At 41.6% G+C, this 27,046-nt stretch overlaps 1 protein-coding gene across 2 annotated transcripts in view; it reads right to left on the bottom strand.

Annotated features, from left to right (window-relative positions):
- Positions 1–1,494: 1,494 nt before the first annotated feature.
- The window catches only part of LOC100693228 (interleukin-1 receptor accessory protein-like 1), a 319,171-nt gene continuing 293,619 nt past the window's right edge, over positions 1,495–27,046 (bottom strand). The window contains exons 8-12 of one of the 2 annotated variants that reach the window (XM_005450017.4): positions 25,521–25,666; positions 20,563–20,709; positions 10,725–10,895; positions 7,942–7,986; positions 1,495–2,972 (exon numbers count right to left, since the gene is read on the bottom strand). In XM_005450017.4, coding sequence (XP_005450074.1) covers positions 2,245–2,972; positions 7,942–7,986; positions 10,725–10,895; positions 20,563–20,709; positions 25,521–25,666 — 1,237 coding nt within the window. In that variant the 3' untranslated portion in view covers positions 1,495–2,244. The remainder of the gene's footprint in view (positions 2,973–7,941; positions 7,987–10,724; positions 10,896–20,562; positions 20,710–25,520; positions 25,667–27,046) is intronic. The other variant, XM_013268902.3, reaches the window with a different exon arrangement.

Below are 27,046 nucleotides of genomic sequence, written 5' to 3'. Positions count from 1 at the left end.
AAGTTTATTTATATAGTGCCAAATTACAACAACAGTCACCTCAAGGCGCTTTTTACTGTGAGGTGCAGACCCAAATTTGGGAGAAACCCCCCAGAAAATCGATAGCTTCCTGTGGCCTCTTGTGAGCAAGCACTAGGTGACGGTGGGAAGGAAAAACTCCCTTTTAACAGGAAGAAACCTCTGGCAGTGTGAGCGTTCACTTTCCTCGGTTTCAGATCCATCTCTGGCTTGACTTGCAAAGGTTCGCAACATCAAAATACCAACATTGCAAATCTTACGATGACACCGTGCAATGTTACACCGACTACGTGCATCTTTATGATCTGAGTGGATATGCGAGAACAGATCTGAACTGGATGACGCTGTACCAGTTTCGTGACTGAGAGTGGTAGGCTTTAGCTTGCTTTGGTCTAATGTAGCATCTCTACTGTAGTTATATATAAACTGGGATTGAATTAGCATTTTTTAGAATAAATTCTTGTCACTGTTAAGCATTAATTACATCGTATTTGGAAGGGATTGATTCTAAAAGGCTATTGGTTTTCAGGTGGTTATTGGTCATTAGCTCAAAAAATATAATCCTCTAAATGTTACTTTCATACTAAGAACTACACATCTCATAACTTTACCAAGTTAGCACGTTTCTGCACGGTATCTTCCGACTCATTTTGAAATGAAAGGCTTACCGCCGCTGCCCTTCGAGTGAGATGTGCAAGGCCTGTTTTTATTTATCAGCGAGCGCACCTCAACAGGTAACTCACTTCTACTGACATGGTGGATAGCAAACAAATAACAGAGCTGTCATCTGAGAGCAAATGAATAACTGAGATTAGCCCTGGACAGCCTTGTTTGGTCCTACAGAGGAAAGCGGGTGGACTTAATGCTTCAGGTGACCGTGGATGTCATGGCTTGCCTCCTCCGTCCGCGCTGACATCATCGATAGCTACCTCCACTGTGAAGCGCTGAGATGACGGTGAGATCGACAGATCTAACGTAACAAGTCTGCCGAGCTGCTGTGAGCGGTGCGTTTGAAATGCCGAAACTCCCCTCTCCCCCCTTTTTAACGACGAAAACACAAACGTCTTGTTTTTTTTAATATAAGGGTAAGACATTTAGTGAACGACCTATTGATTTTCGTGAGCTATGCAGTTCCACGTAAACGATATTCTTATTTTTTTTCTTTTACTAGATATTTCCCCAATTCCTTCTATCAGAAACTTTATAACTTCTCTAAGCAAATATCCCTCAGTTACAAAAATAGACTTTTCTTTTTTCATAAAATAATACACATAATTACTTCTCAGTGATATAATCTTTTTGTTAAGGTAAATAGCAAGGCTGTTTAAAAAGTAAATATTGTGAGAGAAACAGAGATGTGAAGCCTAGCACCATATTCCTCAACCCCACCCCCCTCCCCACAACCACCCCCCACCCACCTGCACAGGTACGACTCCTCCGAAAGCATTCGATGAATTAGGGGAAGCCCACTATTCCCCCACCCCCCCTCCCCATGTGTTTTCTGGACTCCAAGTTTTGCATATTCTGGTTGAGGCCAGATTCTCAACCCTGAAACTCAAATCCAAATCTTACTTGTCTCCCGAAGGCTGTGACTTGTATTCCCAACCCCATTAAAAATAAAAAGAATTAACCGCCCCCAAAAATCTTTAGAAACTACACCAGCAAAACAAATGAAAAAAATAAAGGTAACAACGGTTTAACCGACACGTCTCACAGGCCTTCACTGCTTCACTTTTTGTACAAACTGAAAGAAAAGAATAAAAAAAATAAAATAATAAAATGAGTCCCAAAGAAAGAAGAAACAAGTCCCAAAACACTGTTGCTACAAAGAATTAGAAAAACGTATGTACAGGACCCTGTATTCCTCGACTCTCGGGGTAAATTATCATAGGTGTTGGCTTGTGTTACGTGAGTGTTTATACAGGCATACAAAAAAAGTTCTCCTTGCTTCTTCTTCTTCTTTTTTTGTTGATGTTCAGTTTCAATAAAAGCTCGTATTGGACAAAAAACAAACAAACAAACAAAAAAGAAAACATTGCCACCACCTTCTCCAGCAGTTTGAAGCCCCTCCCCTCCCTCTGTTGTTTCCTGGTGCAAAATTCAACAGCAGCAAGTAGCTTAGTGCCATTTAGGTTCACCTGGCTCCTTTCAGGGTCTGAGTGCCAGTGGTTAGTCCTCCCTGTGACAGACATCATAAAGATCCACAGTCTACCCCGCCCGGCTCTGTCACCATATAACGCTAGATATACTGGTCTCTCTGGGAAGGAGCGGCAGCATGGCGTTGTTGCCGTGGGCCTCCTCCAGGCTCTGCTGCCGGGGTGACTTGGACTGCGGCCGCTGTCCGTTGATGAGCGTCATGGGGATGTTGCAGTAGGTGTGCTGGTTGCCTAGCGAGGACAGCGGCGGGAGTGTGCCGCCTTGTGGCAGGTCGTAGTCGTAGCTACGGTAATAGTGTTTCTGCCTCATCTGGGTGTGGCAAGAGTTGTGAAAGGTCGAGCGCAAGTCCGGGTGCGCCGTCGCCATGGCGGTGGAGGTGGCCGCCGCCATGGAGATGGCCGAGACGGTCTGGAGCTCCCCGAAGGGGCCCTGCTCGCTGACGTCCAGCACCTGCTCGTGGGAGATGCTCAGGGGCTCCATGCGCTTGAAGGGCATTTCATATAGCAGCTGCTTCCAGAACTTGGAGTTGAGCTTGTTGCTGGACGGTCCGCGCCACTTGATGACCGTGAGCATCTTGATGGTGTGTTTGAGGGCCTCCACTTCCTGGTAGTTCATGATGCCGCGCAGCTCGGCACACTCAATCAGGATTACTTTGATCTCGCCGGTCACCAGCATGTTGCGCAGCCGCGTCTCCAGCTCAAAGATGCTCCACCCCCTCCGCACCACATAGCTGGGGGTCATGACGATGATGAGCCGCTTGCTCTGGTCCACGCAGCGTGCTACGTCCTCGATGTAGGCTGGATTCACAGACAGAGAGACAGAAAAGTATATCTTTTGATGAATCAGTACGATCATATATAGAGAGACTGTATATAAAAGATGAATGTAACCTCCTGGTCTAAAAACTGAAGCCTGTGCACAAGTTGTCTGCAAACTCATCGGCTAGTCTAGAGCTTTTGGTTTTTGGTGCTTACAGTGTAGCAGATAATGGTTCATTCTTCTACTTTATGCAACAGTCATAATTTATAAATGCAAGTAAATATAAATGATTTAAAGACCTGAGTTATTTTCAAATTCTAGCCTTTAATTTCTAGATTCCATCGCAACAAAAGTGGTATCTCTTCTATTTTCCACACAGACCTCAAATCTTTGCTAAAACATGACTGGTCAATAGAACACGGCCTGCATGTGGACTACAACTGGAAATGAGAATACTTCTGACACTAAAAATCTCATTCCTTGCCTACAGATTACATATATTCATACACTGTTCAGTTTAAAGAACATTTTAAAATCAAATTAGATCTCAACCTACAGAGGGCAGAATTCAAAGACAGCTTGAAAATGAAAGTGAAAAAATGATCCCAAAGTCTATTACATTTTGTTGAAATTTCACTGCAGCAACACAAAATTGTACTCAGTAGTTTGTATGACCTCCATGTGCTTGAATGCATGGCTGACAACAATGGGGCATGCACCCTAATGAGACCAAACATAGTGTCCTGGGATCTCCTCTCAGATCTGGACCAGGGCATCACTGAACTCCTGGACAGTCTGAGGTACAAACTAGTAGCGTGGGATGGACCAAAACATAATGTCCCAGAGGTTTTGGCTACTGGATGTGAGCATGGAGACCAGTCAATGGAATCAATTCCTTCATACTCCAGGAACTGCCTTATTCCTCTTGCCACATGTGTCCGGGCATTGTCATGCACTGGGAAGAACCCAGGGCCCACTGTAAACAGTAAATGAACTGGTTCTTATTTAGCGCTTTTCTATTCTGAGTACCTAAACCTGCTCTACCACCTGAGCTACAGCCACTGTACCAGTGTAGGGTCTGACGCAGTACTGACCCACTACCAAAACAGTCTATCTGGATGATGTTACAGGCAGCATAACATTCTCAAAGGCTTCTGTAGACCCTTTCACGTCTCTCACATGTTCTCATGGTGAACCTGCTGACATCCATGAAAAGCACAAATTGCCAATGATGGACCTGCCAATTCTGGTATTCAATGGCAAATACCAGTCAGGTATGATGGTGGGCAGTGAGCACACGGCCCACTAGAAGTTGTCAGGCTCTCAGGCTGCCCTCATGAAGTCTGTTTCTGATTGTTTGGTCAGACACATTCACACCAGTGGCTCTGGCAGTGCTCCTCCTGTTCTCTCTTGAACAAAGGAGACGATACCAATCCTGTTGATGGGTTAATGGCCTTCTACGGCCCTGTTCAGCTCTCCTAGAGTAACTGTCCATCTCCCGGAATCTCTTCCAGGAGAAACTGTGCTGGGAGACAAAGCAAACTCTCTGGAAGTGACGTGTATTCATGCCCCATCCTGGAGGAGCTGGACTACCTGTATAACCTCTGTGGGGTCCAGGTATTGCCTCATACTACCACCAGTGACACTGACCCTAGCCAAATGCAAAGCTAGTGAAAAAAGCAGTCAGAGAAAGTTAGGAGGGGAAAAAATGTCAGTGACCTCCACCTGTAAAACTTCCTGTTTTTGGGGTTATCTCATTGTTGCTCCTCTAGCGCACTTGCTGTTTATTTCATTAACACCAAAGCAAAGAAACAACTAGGAACAACTATGTTCGCCTCTGTCAGTGCGCCCCAGGGCAGCTGTGGCTACAATGTAGCTTGCCATCACCAGTGTGTGAATGTGTGTGTGAATGGGTGGATGACTGAATGTAGTGTAAAGCGCTTTAGGGTCCTTAGGGACTAAGTAAAGCGCTATACAAATACAGGCCATTCACCATTTTTAACTGACTCGACGCTATACTTTGATTAAAAAATGTTCCTTTAATTTTTTTGAACAGTGTATTTATGTGGATATATTGTTTAACGAGATCAATGCAAAAATGTATTAAACTTGCATTAATTCAAACGGCCTGCAGGGGGCAGAAGCCTGATTGTTTCAAAGTCGACAAAATATAATAATAAAATAAACATATTTTTATGGTCTCAGGCACTGCTCTTATTTAATTGATTTGATTTGATTAAAATAACAACACAGCGACACCCAAAACGGTAAACTGGAGCTTTTAAAGCAAGCCTTTGCTATCCAGCAGTGGCTGCATTCATCTTTTACACACAGTCCAAATATTAAATCCATTTCTATTTTTAATTGTGCTCATTTATTTAATCGAAACAAACTGTAATTGTACATGAAACTACAGAGAGCTAATATGTGATGAAAATATGCTGAAACACATTACACAGGCTATTTGAAGAACTCTCTTGGCCTCATAGCGACTTCTTACCCAACAGCTCCCTTTTTATCAAAATTTCAAACAAACAAGTCCAATTACCAGACGAAAAAGTGTGACGTTTGGGGGGGAAAAAAAACAAAAAAGATCGAAAGCTGAGGACGTGAAACAAACATTACACATCTGACAGATTCTAAAATGTATCGCCGCTAAATTATTCCACCATCTGGTGTCAGGATACTGAGGCATAAAATGAAGATAAAATAGATTTGTGATTATAGATCCTCACTTAAATAAACAGCTATAGTCTATGCCGCATTTAATAAGGAGATGTACTTGTAGTAACAAGAGGCTTTAGATTTAGAGCTAAGCGAGACACCGCTGTCAGCTTTAACTCATATCTATCATATACAGTAAATACAGTATTGTGTTTAATCAGCTGTTTGTGTTGTGATGAATGGGTAGAAGTGTTTCCACAGACCTGTCCTGTGTGTGTGTGTGTGTGTGTGTGTGTGTGTGTGTGTGTGTGTGTGTGTGTGTGTGTGTGTGTGAGTGTGTGTGTGCAGCTAATGCTTCCTTTTAGCCTTTCTTGGCCGAGACAAAGACAGAGTGTCTCCTCACTGGAAGGTAGACGGGATTAACTGGGCTTTACCTCCCAATCAAAGCCCATGACCCTCGTGTGTGTGTGTGTGTGTGTGGGAGAAGAGAAATTGTGAGAGTATCTCGGCATGTCTGCTGGTCTTTAAGCAAACAAATGCCACATTTCCCCTCTCTCCATATCCGTGAGAATGAGCTGCTTCTTTCAAGTCGCTCTGCCCGAGGCTTCGCGATGAGAGCGATCTGATTAGAGTAAACTTAGATTTGAAGTCACTCTTTTCATCGACACGACAAGTTGGTCTCTTTACTGTTTGGTAATTGGTCCTCATGGGCTAATTTGCCACAATGTGTCCCTGAAGCTTAAAGTCCTCACTTTGGGTTTGTTCAGTTTAGGTTAAACTAATTTTTCCCTCTTATCTTATCATGACTAAAACAAACATGAAGGGATAAATAAATGGATACAGTATCATTAGCTAATGAGTAGAAGATTCATTTTAATGTTTTGAATTGATTAAAGTGAAAGTAAATCTGCCCTCTCGAGGGTTGCGGCGTGGTAAAACTTTATAGCTTTATAGATTAAATCCCCCCTTTCAGAGATTTTACAAGCTTTACAATCAAACTGTTGCATGAGCAATAATTGATTCACATCTGCATAAAACCTAAATTACACAGGGCAGGAAATCACAGTGGCTCTGCTCTCGATTGTTTGTCTCTGAAAGAAAACAATAATAATGTTTAAAAAAAGTCCAAAGTGCAAATAGCCCAGATCAATAAGATTAGCTATGTGGGAAATAAATGTCTTCCTACTTTTGTATGTTTGTTTTGCAGCTGACCTCCCTCCCCCTGCCCCAAACCAAAATACATAATTTTTGTAGAAAATTACACCTCAATTTCACTTCTTTTTACTGCAGTCGGATATTTTGAGCTTGAATACAGTTTTTGAAAACATTTTGTGACTGACAACCTCAGTTCTGCCCATCTAATTTAAAAAAGAACACAATAAAGAAACATGCACAGGAAATGAGCTATGTTTATTCTTATGCCTTGGTAACGCTTTATACTAATGGACACAGTTACTTACACTTAGGACGAGTCTGGTAGCTAATACGTTTATGAGCTGTTCCAGAATAAGTACTGATCCAGAACTTAATAATGAATCAATAAGTAAGTGGGAATAATAAGGATAAAAACGGTACCGTTACCAATATTTGATGACTTAAAAATTTGAAACGGTGCTATCGGAAGATTTTTTTTTCTCTCAGAGACACATATAACATAAACAGTTTATTTATTTTCTCATTCAAACCCAACTTGGCTCTGATTAGTTGGTTGCTGTGTTTGTGGTGTTACAAACACACATTAGTTACAGGAAATTTACAGGTGGACAAACTATGCAATGTCAGCACTCCTGAGAAGGATGAAGGGTGTTTCTAACATCTTCTTTCCTTTCATAATTTTTGCCAGTCGCTATAAATACAGATACTGATAGACTGAAAAATAGCCAATATCAACCAATAATATCGGCCTGTTAATAAATTGGTCAGCTCTAACACTAACTAGCACTAACATGTAGTATTTCTCAGCTCAATACCTATTATCTATAGTGAAATTCTGAATCATAGTGATTATAAAAACTTTGAAAAATACTAATTAATGATTAACAGGATGTCAGGCTTCTGATTCCTCATGTTTATGTCCTTTATTGTAAAGTGTTACCAAAGACCGTATAAGCTGCACTCAGTGGCTACTACATAACTTTTAAATGCTCTCAAAGATCAAAGATTTATCTAAAAACAAAATAAAGACAGTTTAAAAAAAATGATTTTCTTTTTCAGTCAGAACAATCATGTCAAAACCTTTTAATACAAAGTGCAGCCACAATCACTTTCTACATTACTGATCTGATCAGAAAGTCTGTGTCGGAGAGTGTCGGCACGAGCGTTAAAGATCTGGGGAAGAAGTACCTCTAAGTAGTCTTGTGTCATCCTGGAAATGATCATTGGTGAAACCTAAACATAGATATTTACATTCAAAGGTCGATTAAAAGATTCGCAGAACATTCGTTTGCATTAAAAACAATTGTGTGAATGCGGGGACATGGCTCTGGCATAAACTGTGTTTCTCCACTGATGCGCTGGTGGCGATTGTGAAACGATAAGCGCGCTGATCAGTTTATTCCAGTTTAATATGGGACACGTAGCATAAAAAAGCAAAGGATTTGGACATAGTTCAGCCAAGACTTGTTATTTCTGGTATATGTTAAAAAAAATACTCAGTGTGCACTAGACCAGTATGTCAGAAACGTATAACAGTGGTATAATATGTTCACCCAGCATACTGTGGCATTACATATTACAATCAGCAGGTCAGGAGAAAGATTGTTGACACATGCTGACGTCCCAAATGGCCAAACTGTGTTTATCTATAGCTGTGGATTACACTTTATTATATCAGCCGTTGAGATGCTAATACATTCCCAATGGGAGCTAAATGTTTATACATAGACATAATAAACCAGCAAGCTGTGCCACCGAGCTGCAACTGTACTTCAGATTTCTCTCCATCCTTGCATTTTTATGCCATTTTTCCCATATTACAACAGTCCCCCTGTATGGAGCATGTAATCACAGCAAGGGATTTGGTTTACAACCTTTGCACAATTCCACTGAAGAGGAGCATAATTAGTAATGGTGCTATGTGCAGGAAAGACAGGCAGTTGCAAGTATTCAAACGGATGCTAATAACATCATGATACAGAGCTCATCTTTGCGATGAGTTAATCAAAGATAAGCATAGGGCACGGTGAGAGGCTCCATTAGAAATATACTGTGGTAAAACATGCATTAATATCCATGCATAAAGAGATTTTTGATTGTACGGCTGACATCGTTACATAGCAGCATGCAGAGGCACACTTTGTATTGAGCTGGATTAGAAACATGGACCGTAATAACAGGGTTGGCTCCTCCTGATAATTATGTTGCATATGTGATATAGGTTATTATGCCTCCCACAGGCTTAAAAATGGTGCAGATCATGCACTTTAAATGCTAAAGCAGATACATAATTAACCAGTATGTACAGCACTTTTCTAGCATTTTAACGTTTCATGTAGCCTACTTGAAGTTATAATTTATATACTGTACCTTAATCTACTTATTAAATCAAGAATATACATAAAGTAGAAATATGAAGTGGAATAAAATTGAAGTAAAGTACATGTACTTTCATATATCCTGTTGACAACCGGTTGGATACTCACATTAAAAGTGGCTAAAGTTTCAAGTAATTATGCCAAAGTGTGTAAAAACAATTTATGCGAGCCAAAAACTCGGGCTTCAGACAACGTTAAACACGTGATTTCAAAGGTTTGGTCCTGCTTTGTTCCGTCGTAACAGACAGGTCTGTATAACGAGGCGGGGCTTACAAGCACTGACTGCGGAAGCCAGTCGAGGGGCAGCCTATCAGAAGAGACAGCTTGTTTTGGATTGAAATGTGGAATAAAGGTTAAGTTTATGATAAATAACTAAAAATTGAGATAAATAAGCATTTATTTTTCTGTTTAAATAATCAACACCTGTACAACCAGTTTATCACTGATCAGTTTTTTTATTGGATTCATTAAAATGTTATGAAAATGTTTAACAGGGGTGGAAACCTCAGGCTAGCGAAGCTAAACTGCAGTCATTTTTCAGAGGCACTTCTAACATTGCTGGAAAACTTTTAAAGGTTCATGGAATTGTGCTTAAAAATCCTCCTGTTCATCGAACCCTCGTTCTAAGGTGCCTTTCCAAGATCACCCCCCAAATAATTCTATCACATCGCATCGTATCAATTATTGTACATCATTTCATACTGTATCATATACGCAACCCAAAAATACTGCACACAGGATTAATGGATATAATAAAATGCCTGGTTTATTTTTATAAATAGTGCAAATGGTCCCTGCCTGTAGATACAGTTTTTAATACTGGAACACAATTTTCTGACTATGAGCGAAATATTTTGAAGATAACTAAATTCATTAAAAAAATAGTATTATTTCAGTATTCTTGTTATATAATTTTAATCCAGCTGGTTTTTAAAGTGGGTTTGGTTGAGTTTCCCTTTGTAGGATATCCCTTTGGAGTGGAAGCAGTTAAATAGTCGACCATTTATCCCTTATTTTTCATATGTTACAATCTTGATTCACTATTTTATCCATCTATTCCATTAGCAATCCATTTCATATTCCCATTTTTGGTCCCCTTTTATTGACTGGATGTAGTGCTTAGATGTTACACAAGGAAGTGGTTGCTTTTAGGAGTATAATACTTAAAAAGGTTGTTCAGAACTGAATTGGTACTAACATAATTAGTTTCTTGCTTACATGAGGTTGGGCTAGCTATGTCCCACGATTTAATACTTAGCCATATATTCTCTCTTATAAATGTTGCCTTTAAGGGAAACTAAAGACTAAAACTGAAATTAAATGAATAAATAACACTAAACAAACTCTAAGCTATAACCCTTTAGCATACTCATCAACTTTTGCTCAGCCTTTGGTTATCAAAGCTAACTTTATAACGATCATATGAAGCAATGACGGCCTCGCTAGTCTTTGTTATGCCACAACACAAACGCATAACAGAAAATAACAACAAACAAGGCATCACCACTGCAGTGACAACAGCAACACGAGCAACACCAAGCGACAAAAAAACATTCGACACAACGTGACATCGCCGTGAGAGAGAGAGCTTACTTCCTGTGGGGATCAAGTCCCTGTCTGGAATGAAGAGTTTATACCCATAATGCTTCTCCAGCACGTCGGGGAGGATCTCCAGGGCAAAGCGCTCCTCCTCTCGGGTCTCCTGGCTCCACTGGTCCGGGTCCACTTTGGTGTAGGACAAGTAGGCGTCGTAGTCCTTGTTATCTGCAGGTAGAGCAGGGGGTTTGGGGGGGCAGACACTGACATGGGTGAAACGTGCCGGCTCATGTTATACCTGGCTAATCAGTGATGCATTCGTTGCCTTCATATCCTTTAAACCAGAACCTTTCATTTAGTTTAATAAAACCTGCAATCAAGCAGAAGCAGAGACAGAGCCTCGGTCTCAGCACAATGAATACTTGCAATAAAACGCTCCCAAAACCACTTTGCTTCAATTAAATGTGTATACGTTTTATGATTTCAACATAATGTTTCCTACTGTGGTCAGCAAAATTATGCGCTGTTATACCCCCAGATGCTCAAAATCTATTTTCACACCGGTATGCAGGGGAGCTATTCATTCACTGAGAGACTTCACTGAGACAGGACGCCTCCATTACACTGACCTCTGGGCACCTCTGCCCATCTGAGTGCTTTTCATTACAGCTCCGTCCCCACTGACGAATAATGTTGCCTTGATAGCTACTTTGCCCACTGCAGGCAAAACAAATTAGACTCCAGCCTGAGCTAAATGCCCGACGCGGCCTGCTAGGCCGGCACATGGCACGGATCCATCACCTACATGAAAGCTCTGATTGATGACGGATTTGAAAGGACTGAGAAGAGGAAAGACTTCACGTTTAATCTTCTTAAACAGGAGCAGTACTGTACGGTGAGTCAGGAGAATGAAGGACATGTCAGCCACTCTTTTACTCTGAACCTGATCAGTCATTTCAAAAGAGGTCAACAGGTTTTTAACCATTAAGTATGAAAACATAATAGCTTTTTATGTACTTCGCAGTTAGCAAAAACACATGACCCGGTTTGAGCTGGTGAACTTAATCCCAGCCGAAATACACTGACATTTGCAACTTTGTGGCAATGGTTGGACAATAATTTTTTTTGCTTCCACTCCCACTGTGCTACACGTGGAAATGAATGGCTGCTTGGTGCGGAAGAACTTCAGTGATCCGAGCCACGCTCTGTCTCCTTCCCAACATTTTATAATAGATTTATATCTATAATATTAGAAATTTTCACAGTTCAAATGTAGAAATTAAATGCTTTTCTGGAGGTCGGAGTAAAGTCATTCTCATTTTATCCATGTCGAGGAAGCGACAACCTTTAGGGATGAAAATGTAAGAGAAAACATCAGAGACTGCAGTTCCTCTAATGGCCACTTGAGGGTGGTTCCAAAAATGCACCACTCCTCATAGATTCGCGTATTAAAATGACCAACTTTAGAGCAGAAATAAATGGTGCCAAATGACTGTTTGACACAGGGTAAAACTTTAAAGTTGGGTTTGGGATATTTGGTTTGTTTAAAAGGAACCCCGGCTTTTAAGACATGTTTGCGCTAAAATATGCACTGTGCTTTCAATAATATATATGTGGTATTAAAATACGCCAAATGTTTTCCTTTTAAGTACATTTTATATAAAACCGATTTACCAGTAGGCCGCCATTGTTATTTTCTTCTCAATGCACTCTGGGTAGTGACATCATATGGTTGCACCGCATCGAGTTCACAGTTAGCAACGCACTGGAAATGGCTTCTGTTTAACCTTTCCAGGTTGAACCAGAGCAACCAGTACTTAGTTTACATGAAGATGAAAACAATCCGTCACACGAGGACGTGAGAGTGGGGGAAAACTACTGGTGTCTATGCGGCAACTGAGAGCATTTGTTGTAAAGAGCTCAAATTTATGGCAGCAGCTATCCATGGTAGTTTTAAGCCGTATGTCTTAATCCAGATGTTCTTTGGGCAGCCCTTGTTAGCCTCCATGACCGGTATAGTGCTGGTCTACCAAGTCATAACCAGGTCACTAATAGGCAAATTAATTAATACCGTTGCTACACTATAGAAAAGAAAACGGGTTAGCTGAACAAAAGCGCCTATACTGCCGACAACCAATACATGTCATCATCCCAGAATGCATTGTGTGCACAAAAACATGGCTGCTCCAACGACTCCAAAATAGATTTAAACAACAAAGATTTAATGAATAACAGAAAAATTTTAGTTATTCTCAAGCATGTTTTTATGTAGTGGAGATAATTTGTAACATATTTAGAGTAACTTGTCATAATAGTCAGGGTTCCTTTTAACTATTTACAAGGTACCGGGGTCTGAGCACCTATGTGTGCTTCATATTATCCCAGTTCCACCTCTCTTAAATCCTCTGGGTATAAAATAGAAACCATCTGTCCTGACCCCCAACAAGTTTTGACTGGTGAACTTTTGTGACCTTTGGTGTTTACTCTGATGAAGATCAGCTCCAGTGCTCGCCATATTTTTGGGCTTATGAAAATAAAATACAAACATTAGATTCTAAATGCTTTTTTATTCACTAAAAAGCATCACATCCGCGCCACAATAGGAGGAAAGCACCGTAACTGGGACACTCTGCTCGCGTCTCTAATGAGTTTACCTCAAAGGCTGCGTTCACGCTGCGGCTCAGAGTTTTTGGAACTGCGAGTTCCTGTCTTAATTATGACTCGGCTCCCTCTGCTTTATAGTGGCCACCTGCAGCGTAGCAGCCATGTGGCGATGATGTTTAGTGTGTTGGAGAAGACAGGAGGAGAGAACGAGGGGGTTCAAGAGGAGGGAGTTTGGGATCAATTCTCAGTATAGCATCACATTTTTTTTATCCTTTAATATCCTCTCCATCTCACACTCCTGCTTCTCTCTGGACTGAGAGACTGTCAACAAGATTCACTTGCATCCCAGCGGGTAATCTCCATATTTGGGCTGGCGCGCACAACTCTTAGGTGACGCCTCGTAATTAATCCAACTTGTTTTTTGGGGTTTTTTTTTTATAACACGCAATTCATTTTACAGCGTCAGGGACATGTAAAAATAATTGAAATGTAACCTCATAATCACTCAGTATAACTAACTCTGAGGTTTATGTTCTGCTTCACAGAGACATAAATCTGCTTGTTTTTTCTCTAGTAGCTTTTAAATGAAAGCTGTGTAGGCAGATCAAGGGCTATTTTAGTGGAGATGATTCATGCATCTGTTGTGAGAAAGAGAAAGCAGGGGAAGGACGAAAGCACGAGGTGAATCTAGGAGGTGCACTGATCCTCTGTTCGCTTGCGTTTCGATAGCTCGCTTATAGGAGGCTAGTGCTGTTCATCTGCGGTGTGCAACATATTTTAAAAAATATATCATCAAACAAACAAACAAAAAAACGCATCCAAGTCTTTGCTTCCTCGTCCCACATGCTGACTAACTTCGGCACGTGTGCTCTCTGTGTGCGTGGAGTCGGGGGTGCGTACGGGCACGGGAACCACAGTGAACTCTTGAACTCGCCGTGGAGAGTGCCAAGAGAGTTGGAGGCGTAATCTCTGGGATATCTTTTGGCTCCATTACATTTAATGGAGAGTAGATTGGAACGTAACACACACACTTAACTCTGTGCTTGAGGAGACACATGGGCTGGACTGCTAATGAGAAGATGACTCTTTGTTTTTATGTAATGCTTTGTTTGTCATAACTCAGTTTTACCAGTAAGGGGTTTACCTCCGACCGACTGTCACTGAAATACTGCAATTCAATTTTGCTAAAAAATCTGGCTTTACCCTTGGTGTTTGGCTTGCGTGCATTGCCATATTCTGGGTCTTGATCATACCCACACATTTTATCATGTAGTCACGTGAAAAATAGAGTTTCAATGGACTCAATGGAGTCCTGCTAATCAAATGCAGTTGATGAATAGAAGCGTCAACACGTGTGAGCGCCTCTATAAAAGCAGAAGTTTTGGTAGTTTGCTGGTTTGTGTGTTAACACAATGTCACAATCTTCCCAAGAGTGGACGTTCCACAGTGACGAGACCATGTAACCCTAACACACTGCAAAAAAACCCAAGAGCTACATCTCAGACTCTGATGGTCTCGGTTAGCATTTTGTATGTTAAAGTTCACAACAGCATCTGAACAAATTACAAGACCTCTGATACAATGTCCTTTGGACTTAAGAGACCAAAGTGGAGATGTTTGGCCATGATGCACAGCACAATGTTTGATAAAAACCAAATGCAGCACAAACACCTCATACTAACTGTGAAGCACGGTGGTGGTGGGCTGATTTGGGCTTGTTTTGCAGTCACAGGACCTGGGCACCTTGCAGTCATTGAGTCGACCCTGAACTCCTCTGAATACCAAAGTATTCTTGAGTCAAATGTGTGGACATCTATCTGACAGCTAAAGTTTGTTCTTTTTGCATCACTCAGTTTTGGCCAATGAGCAAATGTACGACAGAACGGCTGGAAATAGAATAAAGGAAAAAAAGTTAAGGCATTGCAATGGGCCAGCTGAAGTCCAGACCTCAACTTAATTAAAATGCTGTGGGGAGACCTTGAGAGAGCTGTGCATAAGAGACTGATAAAGTCATTCAGAAAATGATTACCTCAAGTAATTGATGATGAAGCCTCTTCTACAAGGTACTGAATAATAGGTCCTATGAAATCTTCCCTTTTCTTAAGAGTGTACAGAGTCTGCTCTCATTCAGATAATGAGGTGAGTCAGTACAATATATGTATGTATGTACAACGGTGGACACAAAAAAACAGCCTCTAATCAGAATCAGAGAAACTCTTACATTTGATAATTAACTGTTGGCCATCTGCTGGCATTAACTCTCTGTCTCTCTGTCAGATGGTTTTTTTTCTGTTTATTGAATAAAGAAAAATCTGAAGTTTTAAGTCAAATCAACAAATTACAACCAACAGCTGTACGTAACTTTACTGCCACTATGGGAACTATGGATCATTTGAAAATCACATAAAATTTTTCTATTTGAAAAGAAAAACAAAGTCTCATAGTTGGAGATCTAACATTGCAATAACAAATGAATCCATCCATTCTTCCACTTCAGCTCACAGGAGCAACAGTCTTAGCAGAAGCTGGCCAGACCTCCTCCTCCCCTGCCACTGCCTCCACCTCTAACCCAGCCAGCTGAGCCATACCCTATTTTATGAGTTTGTGCGTCCTTAATTCCTCATTTCACCCCCTTTCCTCATATTTAGTGCCTTCCGTTAGAGTGGAGAAGGGGAGAGGGGTGCAGCCAGCTCACCTTCTGACCCACAAAGCATCCTAAACAGATGCCCGAACATCCTAACTGGCTCCTTTTGAATCAGAGGATCAGTATTGACATCTTGGAGGCCAAAGGGGAAATCCTCTTACAGACTGTTCTGTTTGTTCTTAGGTTCTCGCAATTTCCCTCTTTGAGAAGCAGGAAACTATTTCAATAGTAACTGTTTAAGCATTACAAACTGCCATTTCTTGACACAAACTCCTCATACAAAGAGTATTTATTACAAAGCTCTCTCATTTCTACTTGACTTTGTCATCACAGATGAGCTACTTAATGCTGACCTCTGCATGTTAGACACACTACTTCAAACAAGATGCATTACAGCCCCCTGTGGAAAAACCCCTGATATTCAGTATCGCCAAACCGCGCCAAACGCAGACGGAGACTCATAATTCCGCGGCGCGCTGACAACGCTGACATTGGTATTTATGGCAGAGTGTTGATGAGCTCCCACCTCTTTGTCAAGCCTGCTCGGCTGTTGTCATCATGAAGCCTATTATTGATTCCACTGACACCCACACAATGTGACAAGCGAGTGGTCTTTAACTAAATTGCGCTGCTGACAAATAGCCGACGGTCCGTCCTATTGTTGCGTAAAGCTTACAATTTTGCATCTGGCAGAAGAGGGAGGCAGGCGTTCAATTAGTACTTCGAGTGGCCGCCGAGAAACATATACACGTTCTTGGCAGCGTGTGAAGCTACGCTGGGGGAAACATAAAATAGATATATAAACATATATCTGTGCATTGGAGACACCGGCTTAAGCGCTTTATTGATGAAAAGTGCAGCTATATCGCCCTGTCAGTGCAGCAGTTACCATAGTGATGAGATTTCGGTTAACCACCCTCTGACTGTTTTTTCTTCATTTCCAGCCCGTTTAATGCCTTACCCCCTATTTTACGTACGTGCCTTGTTAGATGCAGGTGCGATTGAGTGCCAAGAGGTGGCGGTGAAGAGATCTAATAGACCGCGGCGTGCTGGGAAGTATCGGGGGTGGGGTGAGGGGGGTCTCCTGAGAGCTCCAGAGGCAGCGTGCTGTGTCTTATTGAACCTGATCCCCTTCTACTGGAGAGCAAATTGAAAATCTGTTTCTTTCTCCCAGCATTCACTCAGGTGGCACAATTAAACGAGACAATTGCTGTTTGGCATTAAGTTCAAGGCGTGCCTTTTTTTTTCCCTCCCACCACCCTTTCTTTTTTGTTTTTTGCTTTTTTCTCCCCCCAACACAAACGCCTCTGGGCCATCCATTACGGCAAAGATCCAGGGCCGGAAGGCTGACATAGCCAGAGGTAATGGCTTTCATTGAAACGTCTGATGTAGCAACCATCACAGTTAAGCAGAGCCGGGAGGGTACAAGGAGAGGAGCGGGCTACAGAATCCCTTTTTTTTTTTTTTTACCTTTAACGCACATAACTCTGTCTCTCGCTGACTCTGTTTCCACCGCGTGCAGTCCCTCAGCCTCTCTGAACTAATCTCATTCTCCCTGAATTCATTGCAGGGCTGGTACTTCAGAGACTCATTACAGGGGAATCAAATTAAAACTTGCTCCTTGTCTCAGTTTGATGCATTCTCAAGCCAAGACTCATCTAGCAGGCCCGATTTTTTTCCAGTTTTTTTTTCCCTGTGTACTATTGGTAACGGGGCCTCAGAGTTTATGTTTTTGTCTGGCACGCGGGCGATGTGTTTTGATTCGCTTTATGGCGAATGTGCGGCCGAATATATTACCCTTTAGCTCACACGCTTTCTCACGTGTGGTTTGCATTCATGAGGAATAGAAATGGACATCAGAAATCACAAGGCTGTATTGCCTGAGCGCCTCGGCTTTTTCTTAGAAATTAAAAAAAATGCATGTTGTGCTAATATCATCAAATTGTGGCAACAATTGCGCTTGGGCTAAAAGGCTAACTGATTAAAATGCATTGCATTAAAAAATAAATGTGGCCTAAGTTTATTTTTCCCACACGGTCGTCTACTGAAAGAACAAATTGCTGCTGTTGTGAGAATCAGGCTGTAAAATCCTGTTGAGTTTAAGCTGCTGTGTGTCTGATAAACTTTTATACGGTTAAATAAGACTGTTGTCACCACTAAATCAAAAGGTATGTCTGCCTTTTCTGTAATAGACTTCTCTATTGTGACTGAAGCTACTGCGGCTGCAGTTAGAGAGGCTGTTGTGATCTTTGTAGTTTCCCTGGGTTTCTATTGTACTCGAACCTTCTGCCTTTGGCTTCCCTGTCATCCCTTTGTGAATGTCAGGAAAACAAAACCTAGCTTTTAAATAGATACAGCCACCATGACTTTCTCCACTGGTTTTCAAATTTGGATTTTAGCATTTTGTTCACCCCCATGTTGGGTCTTTACCTTACAATATAAAGCGCCTTGAGATAACTGTTGTTATGATTTGACACTTCAATATTAATAAAGTTGAATTGAATTGGATTTCTAGAGCTAGAAGGGAGGCTAATGCTAATGCTAATGCTAGGTTAGTAAGCTACTGTTTGGCACATAACTGAGTTTAAAATGCTCCAAAAGGGAGAACGGTCATAAAGATGTACGAGAGGTTTAATTCATTGACTTAAATTAGGTATGACCACCCCTCTAGTAAAGCACAACTTTGAGGCTTAATATAGTCCACAAAGGTTGGTTCAGTGAAAGTTTAGCCTGTTTATAGCTAGCTTATAGTTAGCTGTTAATAAATGTATTAATTTGCTATATGTGTGTGTAGGTTCTCAGTCATCAGGGTCACGGTAATCTAAGGAGCTTGGAAAGAAAAGATACTTAACTTCTTAATTACTATAGAACCAAAACAGTTTCTTTGTTGAGCATTTTAACATGGGCGTCTGTGAGGACTGACTAATTTTAGAGGCGGCCTCAAGTGGCTGCATAAGGAATTGCACTTTTCATTGACTTCATTTTCTGATCTAGAACTGGCCTCTTGCTGCTTTATTTTGACATGTATTTATTTTCTTTGTTTGGCTTGCTGTGGTTTTTACTTTCTGACTTTGTTCTTTCTTCAGCTTCATTATTGTATGATTGTGACATCTCTGTATATATTTATCTGTGTGCTTCCCTTATACGTTGTCAGTTTGTCAGGTTCCTTACTCCATTGCCTTTTCTGACATTTACAAAACCCAATGCAAAGACTTTGAATATCTCATCATCTACAGATCATAATGTAATTAAATAATTCAGAGAATCTGGACAAATCTCTGTGTGCAAGAGACAAGGGTAAAAATCTGTTTTGGATGCCCGTGATCTTCGGGCCCTCGGTCTGCACTACATTAAAAGCACATCGTTCTGTCGTGGAAATCACTGCATGGGCTCAGGAACACTTGCAGAAATCACATGTGAGCATAATCCAGAAATAACAGCATCTTCTCGTTCAAAATGGAATGAGGCAAAGTGGAAACCTGCTCTTTGATCAGACGATTCAAAATTTGAAGGCCTTTGTGATAAACATGGACGCCACATCCTTCAGACTAAAGACGAGAGGAACCATCAGCGCTCAGTTTGAAAGCCTGCGTCAGTGATGGCATAAGAGTAGACTAATGATTTAAATGGGCTGTCTGCAGTCCAGACTTTTCACCAACTGAAAACATCTGGAGTGTCATGAAATGAAAAGTTCAATCTGAGCTAATATGCTTTATGAAACACAAAAATGTCTACATTTAGTGTTTAAATGTTGAAAGTGGGCGCCCAGAGGTTGAGCAGCAACTACTTGTGATTGGTGAAAAAATTCAGTGCAATCAACCGCTGTTTATTCCTTGTGACAAAGTGGTTATTGTCCTATATTTTACTCTAGTGAGCCGTTGAGAACTGTGAACAGATCGATGCCGTATATCCCAAAAAACAGCAGCTGCTTCAGTATAACCAAAAAAAAATGTTTACAAGATAAGCAGCTCTGAATAAAGTGACAGTGACACGTTGGGTAACATGGTGAAAGCAGCATATGTGAACTACAAGCATTCGCATTACTGGGTGAGTGGGTGTTAGTTACCCCATCTGCAACGGAATAATAATGGGAGAAAAAAATACACACAGTGACTAAATGTCCCCTAAAATAGAAAGCACATCAGCAGCAGCTGCTGCTGCCGCGTTCACAGCGCTTAAGTGATCAAGGCCGCACTGTCCCCTTAAAGCTAAACTGTGCAGCTTTGCCTGTAGGAGGCTCTGAAACGCAACCAGTGAAAACTGTTTGAACAATCCAGTCTGCGTTACCCAGAGGTTGTGCTTTGTTATATAAGGAAACAGCACTCTCAGCGTGAACCTTTTTTTTTTGTTAACAAAGACGACAAGAAAAGGAGCCACATCAAGGACGTTTGCTGTTTCGGGGACAGTCTACTGCATATGGATTGAAAAGATTTGTGAATGAGAAACTATCGTTTGCTCCTCTCTGTGTTATTTACACTTAGAAAACATGCATACATTTACATAAAACCGTGCCGCGTGCAGCTTTAAGATATGAAAAATGGCCCCCATGTTTTCTTAGGTGATATCGGTTCAGGTTTGGAGATTTGATTCCTACTGAGGGAAAGGACTCTTCGCCAAATATTATTAAAATGAATGACAACATCTTACCTCCATCTATATCCTCGCTGCCGAAGTGGTTCCTGTAGAAGAGCATGAGCTCGATCCGGTAGCACTTGTACAGCGTCACGAGGCAGATGAGCAGCATCAGGATGGCTCCCAGACCTCCGGCAAGCTCCACAGTATACATCAGCTCCGCTAGTAAGCCAAAACATAGGGTGGAGTGGGGAAGGGGGGTAAAAAAAGAGAGGAGTGAGGGGAAAAAACAAGCAGGATATCCAGTCTTCCAAAAAGTGCCAAAAATCAAACCCTGCAAGCTGAAACATTTCTCTGATTTCCAGTAAATGTGGATAACACGGGTAGTTCTCATTAGCATTTTTCATGCCTTCCCTTCTTTGCAAATTGATCAACGGTGCAATCAATTTCCCTTATTTCTCAAGAAAGCGACTGCTTGGACCGACTCGTTTCCAACCATCAATTAACCATCCTCCTCCTTTTATAATCCGCGGCTAATTTCAAGCTTTTTGAAATTTTCAAAAAAAGTTAAACAGGTTTTTAAGATTTGAGGATTTTGTAATCACAATAGTCATTACGAGGTTTTGTTTTCCCTTAAAAAAACAAAAAAATCATTTTACTGCAGACATTTGATTCTGCAAGACTACCTTTATTTCATCACAAATTCTCAGTCCTTTGCTTTTCTAATTCCCTCGTATTTCTCTTCTTTTACGCTGTGGTGCACTGGAGCAGGTTTGTATCCAGTAACGGAACAGCAGTAAATAATCAATCAAGAAGTAATGCGTGACGCGGTCACGATGGTTAAAAAAGAAAGCTGCTCTATTTATTATTAAAGACTCGGTGTTGTGAAATGGCTTTGTTGCACCTCCACATTTGTTTGCAAAAAAAAGGCTTTTATGAGTCTCCCGTGGCTGCATTCATTCAGCATGTGTTTGTGTCACTTTTTCTCACTTTTCCTCTCCATCTTTTGCGCGTTGCTTATTGTGGCTGGACCGGATCCAGATGACACATAACTCAAAGCAGAATGAAAGTACAGCCAGTTCTATACCTGTCATTAAACGCCTCCTGGCTTGACTGGATAATAATAATAAAAAAAAGAAAACTCACACTGAGGCAACTAGTGCGACAATAGCATGTGACAGATCTGAGCACCGCGCTTATGAAGATCAGTTACATGAGAGCGGCTGCTGAGAGGTGAAGCTCCTGGCTGTTAGCTGAACTGCCCGGTACACAAACAGATCGAAGCAGCCTGCGCTTCCTGCCATCTGTCATCACTGCAGCCCGCCATTATCTCATGAAAACATGAAGGATCAGCAGACGCTAAATTCTAGGAACTTCACTGGTGACAATTCAGTTTTACGGTGATGTGCAAAAGTCTTGAGTCACCCCTCATTTCTTCATATTTTGCCAAGAAAATGAGAAATATGTGCAGTGATTTATTGTAATGTGAACGAACATGCATGGAACTGCAGGCAAAAACACTTTTTATGTAATTCTGACAAGCTTGAAAGTGCATATTTGGTATGACCCCATTTATTCTTGATCACAGCCTTCATAGGCAGCTTTCTTGTCATTTCTTTAGTTAATCTTCAGGAATAGTTGTCCAGGCTTGTTAAAGGACATTCAGGGCTCTTTGGATGTTGGCTGCCTTTTCTTCTGTTCTCTGTCAAGATGATCCCACACTGCTTCAGTAATGTTGAGGTTCGAGCTTTGGGGAGGCCAATCCACGATAGGTATTATGGTCATGCTGAAAAATGAAGCTGTTACCAATCAGATGCTTTCCAGATGGAATTTTATGGTGAACCAAAACCAGACATTACTTTTCTGAGTTCAGAATTCCATCCATTTCATCACTTCATCAGACTTGTTTCCACTGATTTTCAGTCCAGTTATTGTGCAATATGGCACACCTCAGTCTTTTTTCACTGTTTCTATTCAATAAAAATGCCTTCTTCACAGCCACACTTCCATTTTCGAGGCTTCAGCGAACCTGGCTCAACTAAAGGGTCAGATGCATCTCTCATGTCCTGTGTCCGGTCTTTACTGGATTTTTTGTCCTGTTTCTTAAGAACATGACTTGACTCAGACATTGTGTATTTGCTGTAGGTAGTTTTTTAGGCCTGCCACTTTTATCCTCTACTTGTCGAATTTCCTCAAACTTTTTAAGGACACACCGAGAGATTGAGATATACCACGTTTTCTACAAATAACTCTTTCGGAATCACTCTGTTGGTGAAAAAATGCAATTTTATGCCAGTACAAATCAAAAACACTATTTAAAATTGGTTCTTTGCAAATTGTCTGTCATGTGTAGACAACACTGGCTCATCCCTTGAGCTCCGCTTGAATGATTTATATGTCAGTGCTAAGCGGCTTGACTAACTAAAAATGGTCAGGTACAAGGACTGCACTACAAAGAAAAAAGCAGCTAATGTTCAAAGAAAAACTATGAAAGAGCTTCCGAAAGCCTGGAGAACTACTGCTGAAGACCACTTTAAAAAATACAAGAAAGTCTGGCTCCTTGGGGGTAAAATAAATGAGCCTTAAAACTATTGCACAGAGTGTTTATCTACTCATGGTATCTTAAAAAAGGTCCATACAGTGACATTATTCAGTCAGAGTTTGCCTCGGGCGAATTGAAGGTGATATGTCACACTACTGGACAATGGACTCAACCATTAGGCTGCACGGTCTAGTAAGTTGCCTTGAAATTCAGGTCGTTTGCTTTGTCTTTTCATGCTCTTGTCTCATTTTCAAGGCTTTTTCTTTGTTACAGTGTTTTCTGTCCATCTTTTGCAGTTTTCTTTTTGGCTACGCCTCACAAAATCTGGGTGGTCAGCCTTCATTGGCTGACTAATGGACAACAGTAAAAAACCTGGACTGACTGCAAAGCTGCGCATACACATAAACACGGACAGAGAGGCCTCGTGTGCATCACCATCCATCACGGACGCACGTTTAACCTCGCTGGACTGCGCGATGCCCGTCCCACTGCAGCGGCCATCAGGCTGACAGCTCGCGTGATGAAGGATGATGTTCTGGAGAGCTAACGAGCACGGCGCGTGCCGCTTCATCACGCCTGTCCCACGACGACCTTCAGCCAAACTCACAGATGAACATATGCGCGAGCGCAAAAAAATACTCAAAACAAACGCAGGGAAGCATAAACACAGCTTTACCCCACCGAGCCTCAGACTTTCTCCCTTTGCCTCAGTTTCTGTCACTGTGGCCACCAAGTATCACCCCGACTTAGTTTTCTCTGAGAGAGGTGCCGCAGCTAACAAGCACCACGAGAAGGCGGATCCCTCGCTTCTTCTTTACCGTCCTTTCCCCCGCCACCCTCTCACTCTGTCCTTCTGCCGTAGCGCCCACCGCTTCTCCGCTCAGATATCTGGACAGTATAACGAGCCAGCTGCTTCTCAAGCAGCAGAGATTACAGCAGAGGAGGCCAATTCTTCTCTGCCTGGCATCCATATTGTAGCAGCGCTGCAGAGGGACAGATTAAGACAAATTAGCTCCTGACGACGAGAAGGCTGGATTTGATGGAGCCACATGGCATCGGGCAATTCATCATCTCGTTCTCTTGCCCCCATTTCTGCATCTCTCATCGTCTAGGGATGCGGATGAAAAGAGGGATGATGAAAAGGCGAAGCACTCATTCAGTAGTAAAATAAAATTTGGAAACCTGAACCTGCTGCTCTTCGCTTTCACAAATGGAGAATCTACGCTGAACTTCCAGTGCTGGGAGCAATTTACTGTCAGTGCTGCCGGTGTTGTTAATGCTTGGAGAATTCCAACTTCTCGACAGCAAGAAGAAGAAGTGGAAATAAGGATGCTAAGACTTCACGCTATGCATATTCTGACTGATGCGCCATGATTATCTGCAACGAGGGGAAAGAGTAAAGTCATTCCGAGTGCTGTTTTCAGCTCCACGACACAAGTGAGGAGACGCATTTTAGAAAAGCAGTGTTAACACTAACTAGTCCTACATGGAACCTGCGCTCTACGGACGCAGCACAAAACCCCAAACAACACTGAATTGAGTCAATTTCATGTGGTCTCGCTATCCTGCGAGAGGACAGGGCTAATCTTCCCCTGTTTATTCTGAGATTCGACTTTGCAGCATAAGCCCCTTTAATATAGCAAATGGAGGGGAACTGGGCTGGCATCAAAGCTGGATCCAAAGCAGTAGGCTTAAAAGAGAAGAGAAATATCTTACTATGTTAATGTATTCAATGCTGACAACTTTAAGGATGCAAAGACCCCCTCCCCCCCTCGCTTCCTCTGGCCGTGCCTAATAAAAAATATGAAAAAAAAAGACTTACATAACCACACTGAAGATGTGCATCTCTCTAAAAAAATCATCATGGAATCAACTTTCAAACAGTCGATCCTCAGTGAGGTGAAATCATAGGGAAATTTAAAAAAAGTTTGCTTGGATAAAAACCCTGGAAGCGGGGGAGGGGCGGAGGAGACAGTCGCCAGTGATGAAAGATGAGAAAATGAGTGAGAGTTCAGCGATCAAAGGAGGATTTGTGTGTTGGGAGAGGTCACTGCCAGACACTCAAACAGCTTGTCTGGCATCACAACACCGAAGGCTGCCTCTCTCCGTAAGTAATTTCTCTTTCTCTCTCTCCCCCCCACGCAAACTAATGCTTCCTCAGGCTGAGGTGGATGAATAGGCTTTATGCACTATCTACCAAACTGTCCTATTTTTTTTCCCTCCCCGAGGCAGGAAACAACTGGTCAACTCCCAGGATCCCGCCAGTAGTTCTTCTTTTTACTCGGTGAACTGCTGCAGGAGATTCTCTCTACTGTCAGAGTGGAGGCCTGTGGTATTAAATGGTGCTCTTCTCCTGGAAAGCTGTAACATCCCATTATTAAATATAAAGGCTACTCTATTCATCTGCTAGATTTATGTTGAATGCACTTCCTTATTTAAATACCGATCTTTCTTTTTCCAGCTTGCACGTGAATCTGTGAGCTTAGCTCACCTTTCTTGACGAGTTGGACGTTGGCCTGTCGCCGCCCGTTGCCGTTCTCCACGTAGCAAGAGTAGTTGCCCAGGTCGGCCTCCTCCAGAGACTCGATGGTCAGAGAGATCGAAACCTCCTGCTCTCCCAGGTGCTCCCGGATTGTCCTACAGGGGGGAGCAGAGAGCAAATGAACAATAAGCGTGTGCAAGTTGGTGAAAACGAAACTCCTGAGGCTGGTAGCGTGCTTCGCAGTGAGTAACGGAGCAGGGCGGGGGCCGGGTAAACAAATGTTAATATAGTCATTAGTTTAATGACCCAAAAAGCTAGCTAATGGGGACTTCTGCTGAAGACCAGACACTTTATTACCTGAGCAGGACGCTATTTATTTAATGTTCTTGAATTATTACCACAAAAAACATCTAAAAGCAGCGTTTGATTATAAAGCAGTCAAAGTAATTGGTTAGTTTATTTAGGTGCTTTATTGAGTAAATGTAGATAACTCCCTGTTTTGGCTTTTATTGGCCATATCTTTAATATTTCGGTTCACTCTCAACACTCTTATCAACTCCACTTTAGTCATTACTTCTGTTCACATTAAAAAAAGCAATAATAAACCCGCTATGCTCTTTCTGGCCTGCAATAAAATGGCATAAAATAGTGTGTTATTGGAGTATTTCGCTGCAGGATGTGGTACAGACCAAAACAGAAGCAATGCGGTGTCCTAGAACCCAACTAGCAGCATTGCTCTGTGCCTGCTACATGCATAAACTGGTATTGCAATGGGGTTATAAGATGTTGCACTGACCCAAGCTGATCAAAAACATCGGTTATTGAAGCTTTAAATGTGGACTGTCTAATTATTTGGTCTCTTGGAGACAATATAATAAGTTAAAAATGCACTGGGAAAATGTTGGCGAAGAGGCGTGCAGATGAAGTATGGCTCTCGAGGTTTGTTTTCATCAATTTTATTAATTTGTTGCTGTAACAGGAGTAAGATTAGCTGTTAAGAGACCTTACCTCGATTTTATCTGTTCAGAGCATGCTTTATCCAGCAGACAAAGAACAGCAGCAATATGAACAGCAAGACCCCCGTGCACATTCACAACTTCATTAAAAAATTAAAATTGAAATATTCTTTCAAATTAAAATAATTCATGATTTTATTCAATATAATTGCATTTTGAATTGGATGACAGCAGCACGTTGAAAAAAAAGCTGGGAGAGGGTCAAGTGTTGCATCACTAGTAAAATGTTTCTCCATTGTTGTCTGGTAAAGGATTTCAGAGTCATAGTTCAATAATGATTAAGTCCTGTCTTTATTGTTTGTTTGACTCCTACATATTAGCAGGAAAACACTTGACTTTGTAGCTGCCTAATGTTCAAGTGTCCTTAAAAGTCAGCTTCTAACTTTGTGTAATTACTGTTTTGATAACTTTGTCTGTCTAAGGCTAAAAAGAATAAAAAACTTCAAGGCTTACTAACAACTTTTTTACTAGACCAGTGATAAAGCCACTTGATTATGTACAAAGACTGCTCGTTCATGC

This window comes from Oreochromis niloticus, linkage group LG23, assembly GCF_001858045.2.
Source record: "Oreochromis niloticus isolate F11D_XX linkage group LG23, O_niloticus_UMD_NMBU, whole genome shotgun sequence".
NCBI lineage: Eukaryota > Metazoa > Chordata > Actinopteri > Cichliformes > Cichlidae > Oreochromis > Oreochromis niloticus.
The sequence above is the reverse complement of the archived record's forward strand: the minus strand, read 5'-3'. Positions and strand labels throughout refer to the sequence as shown.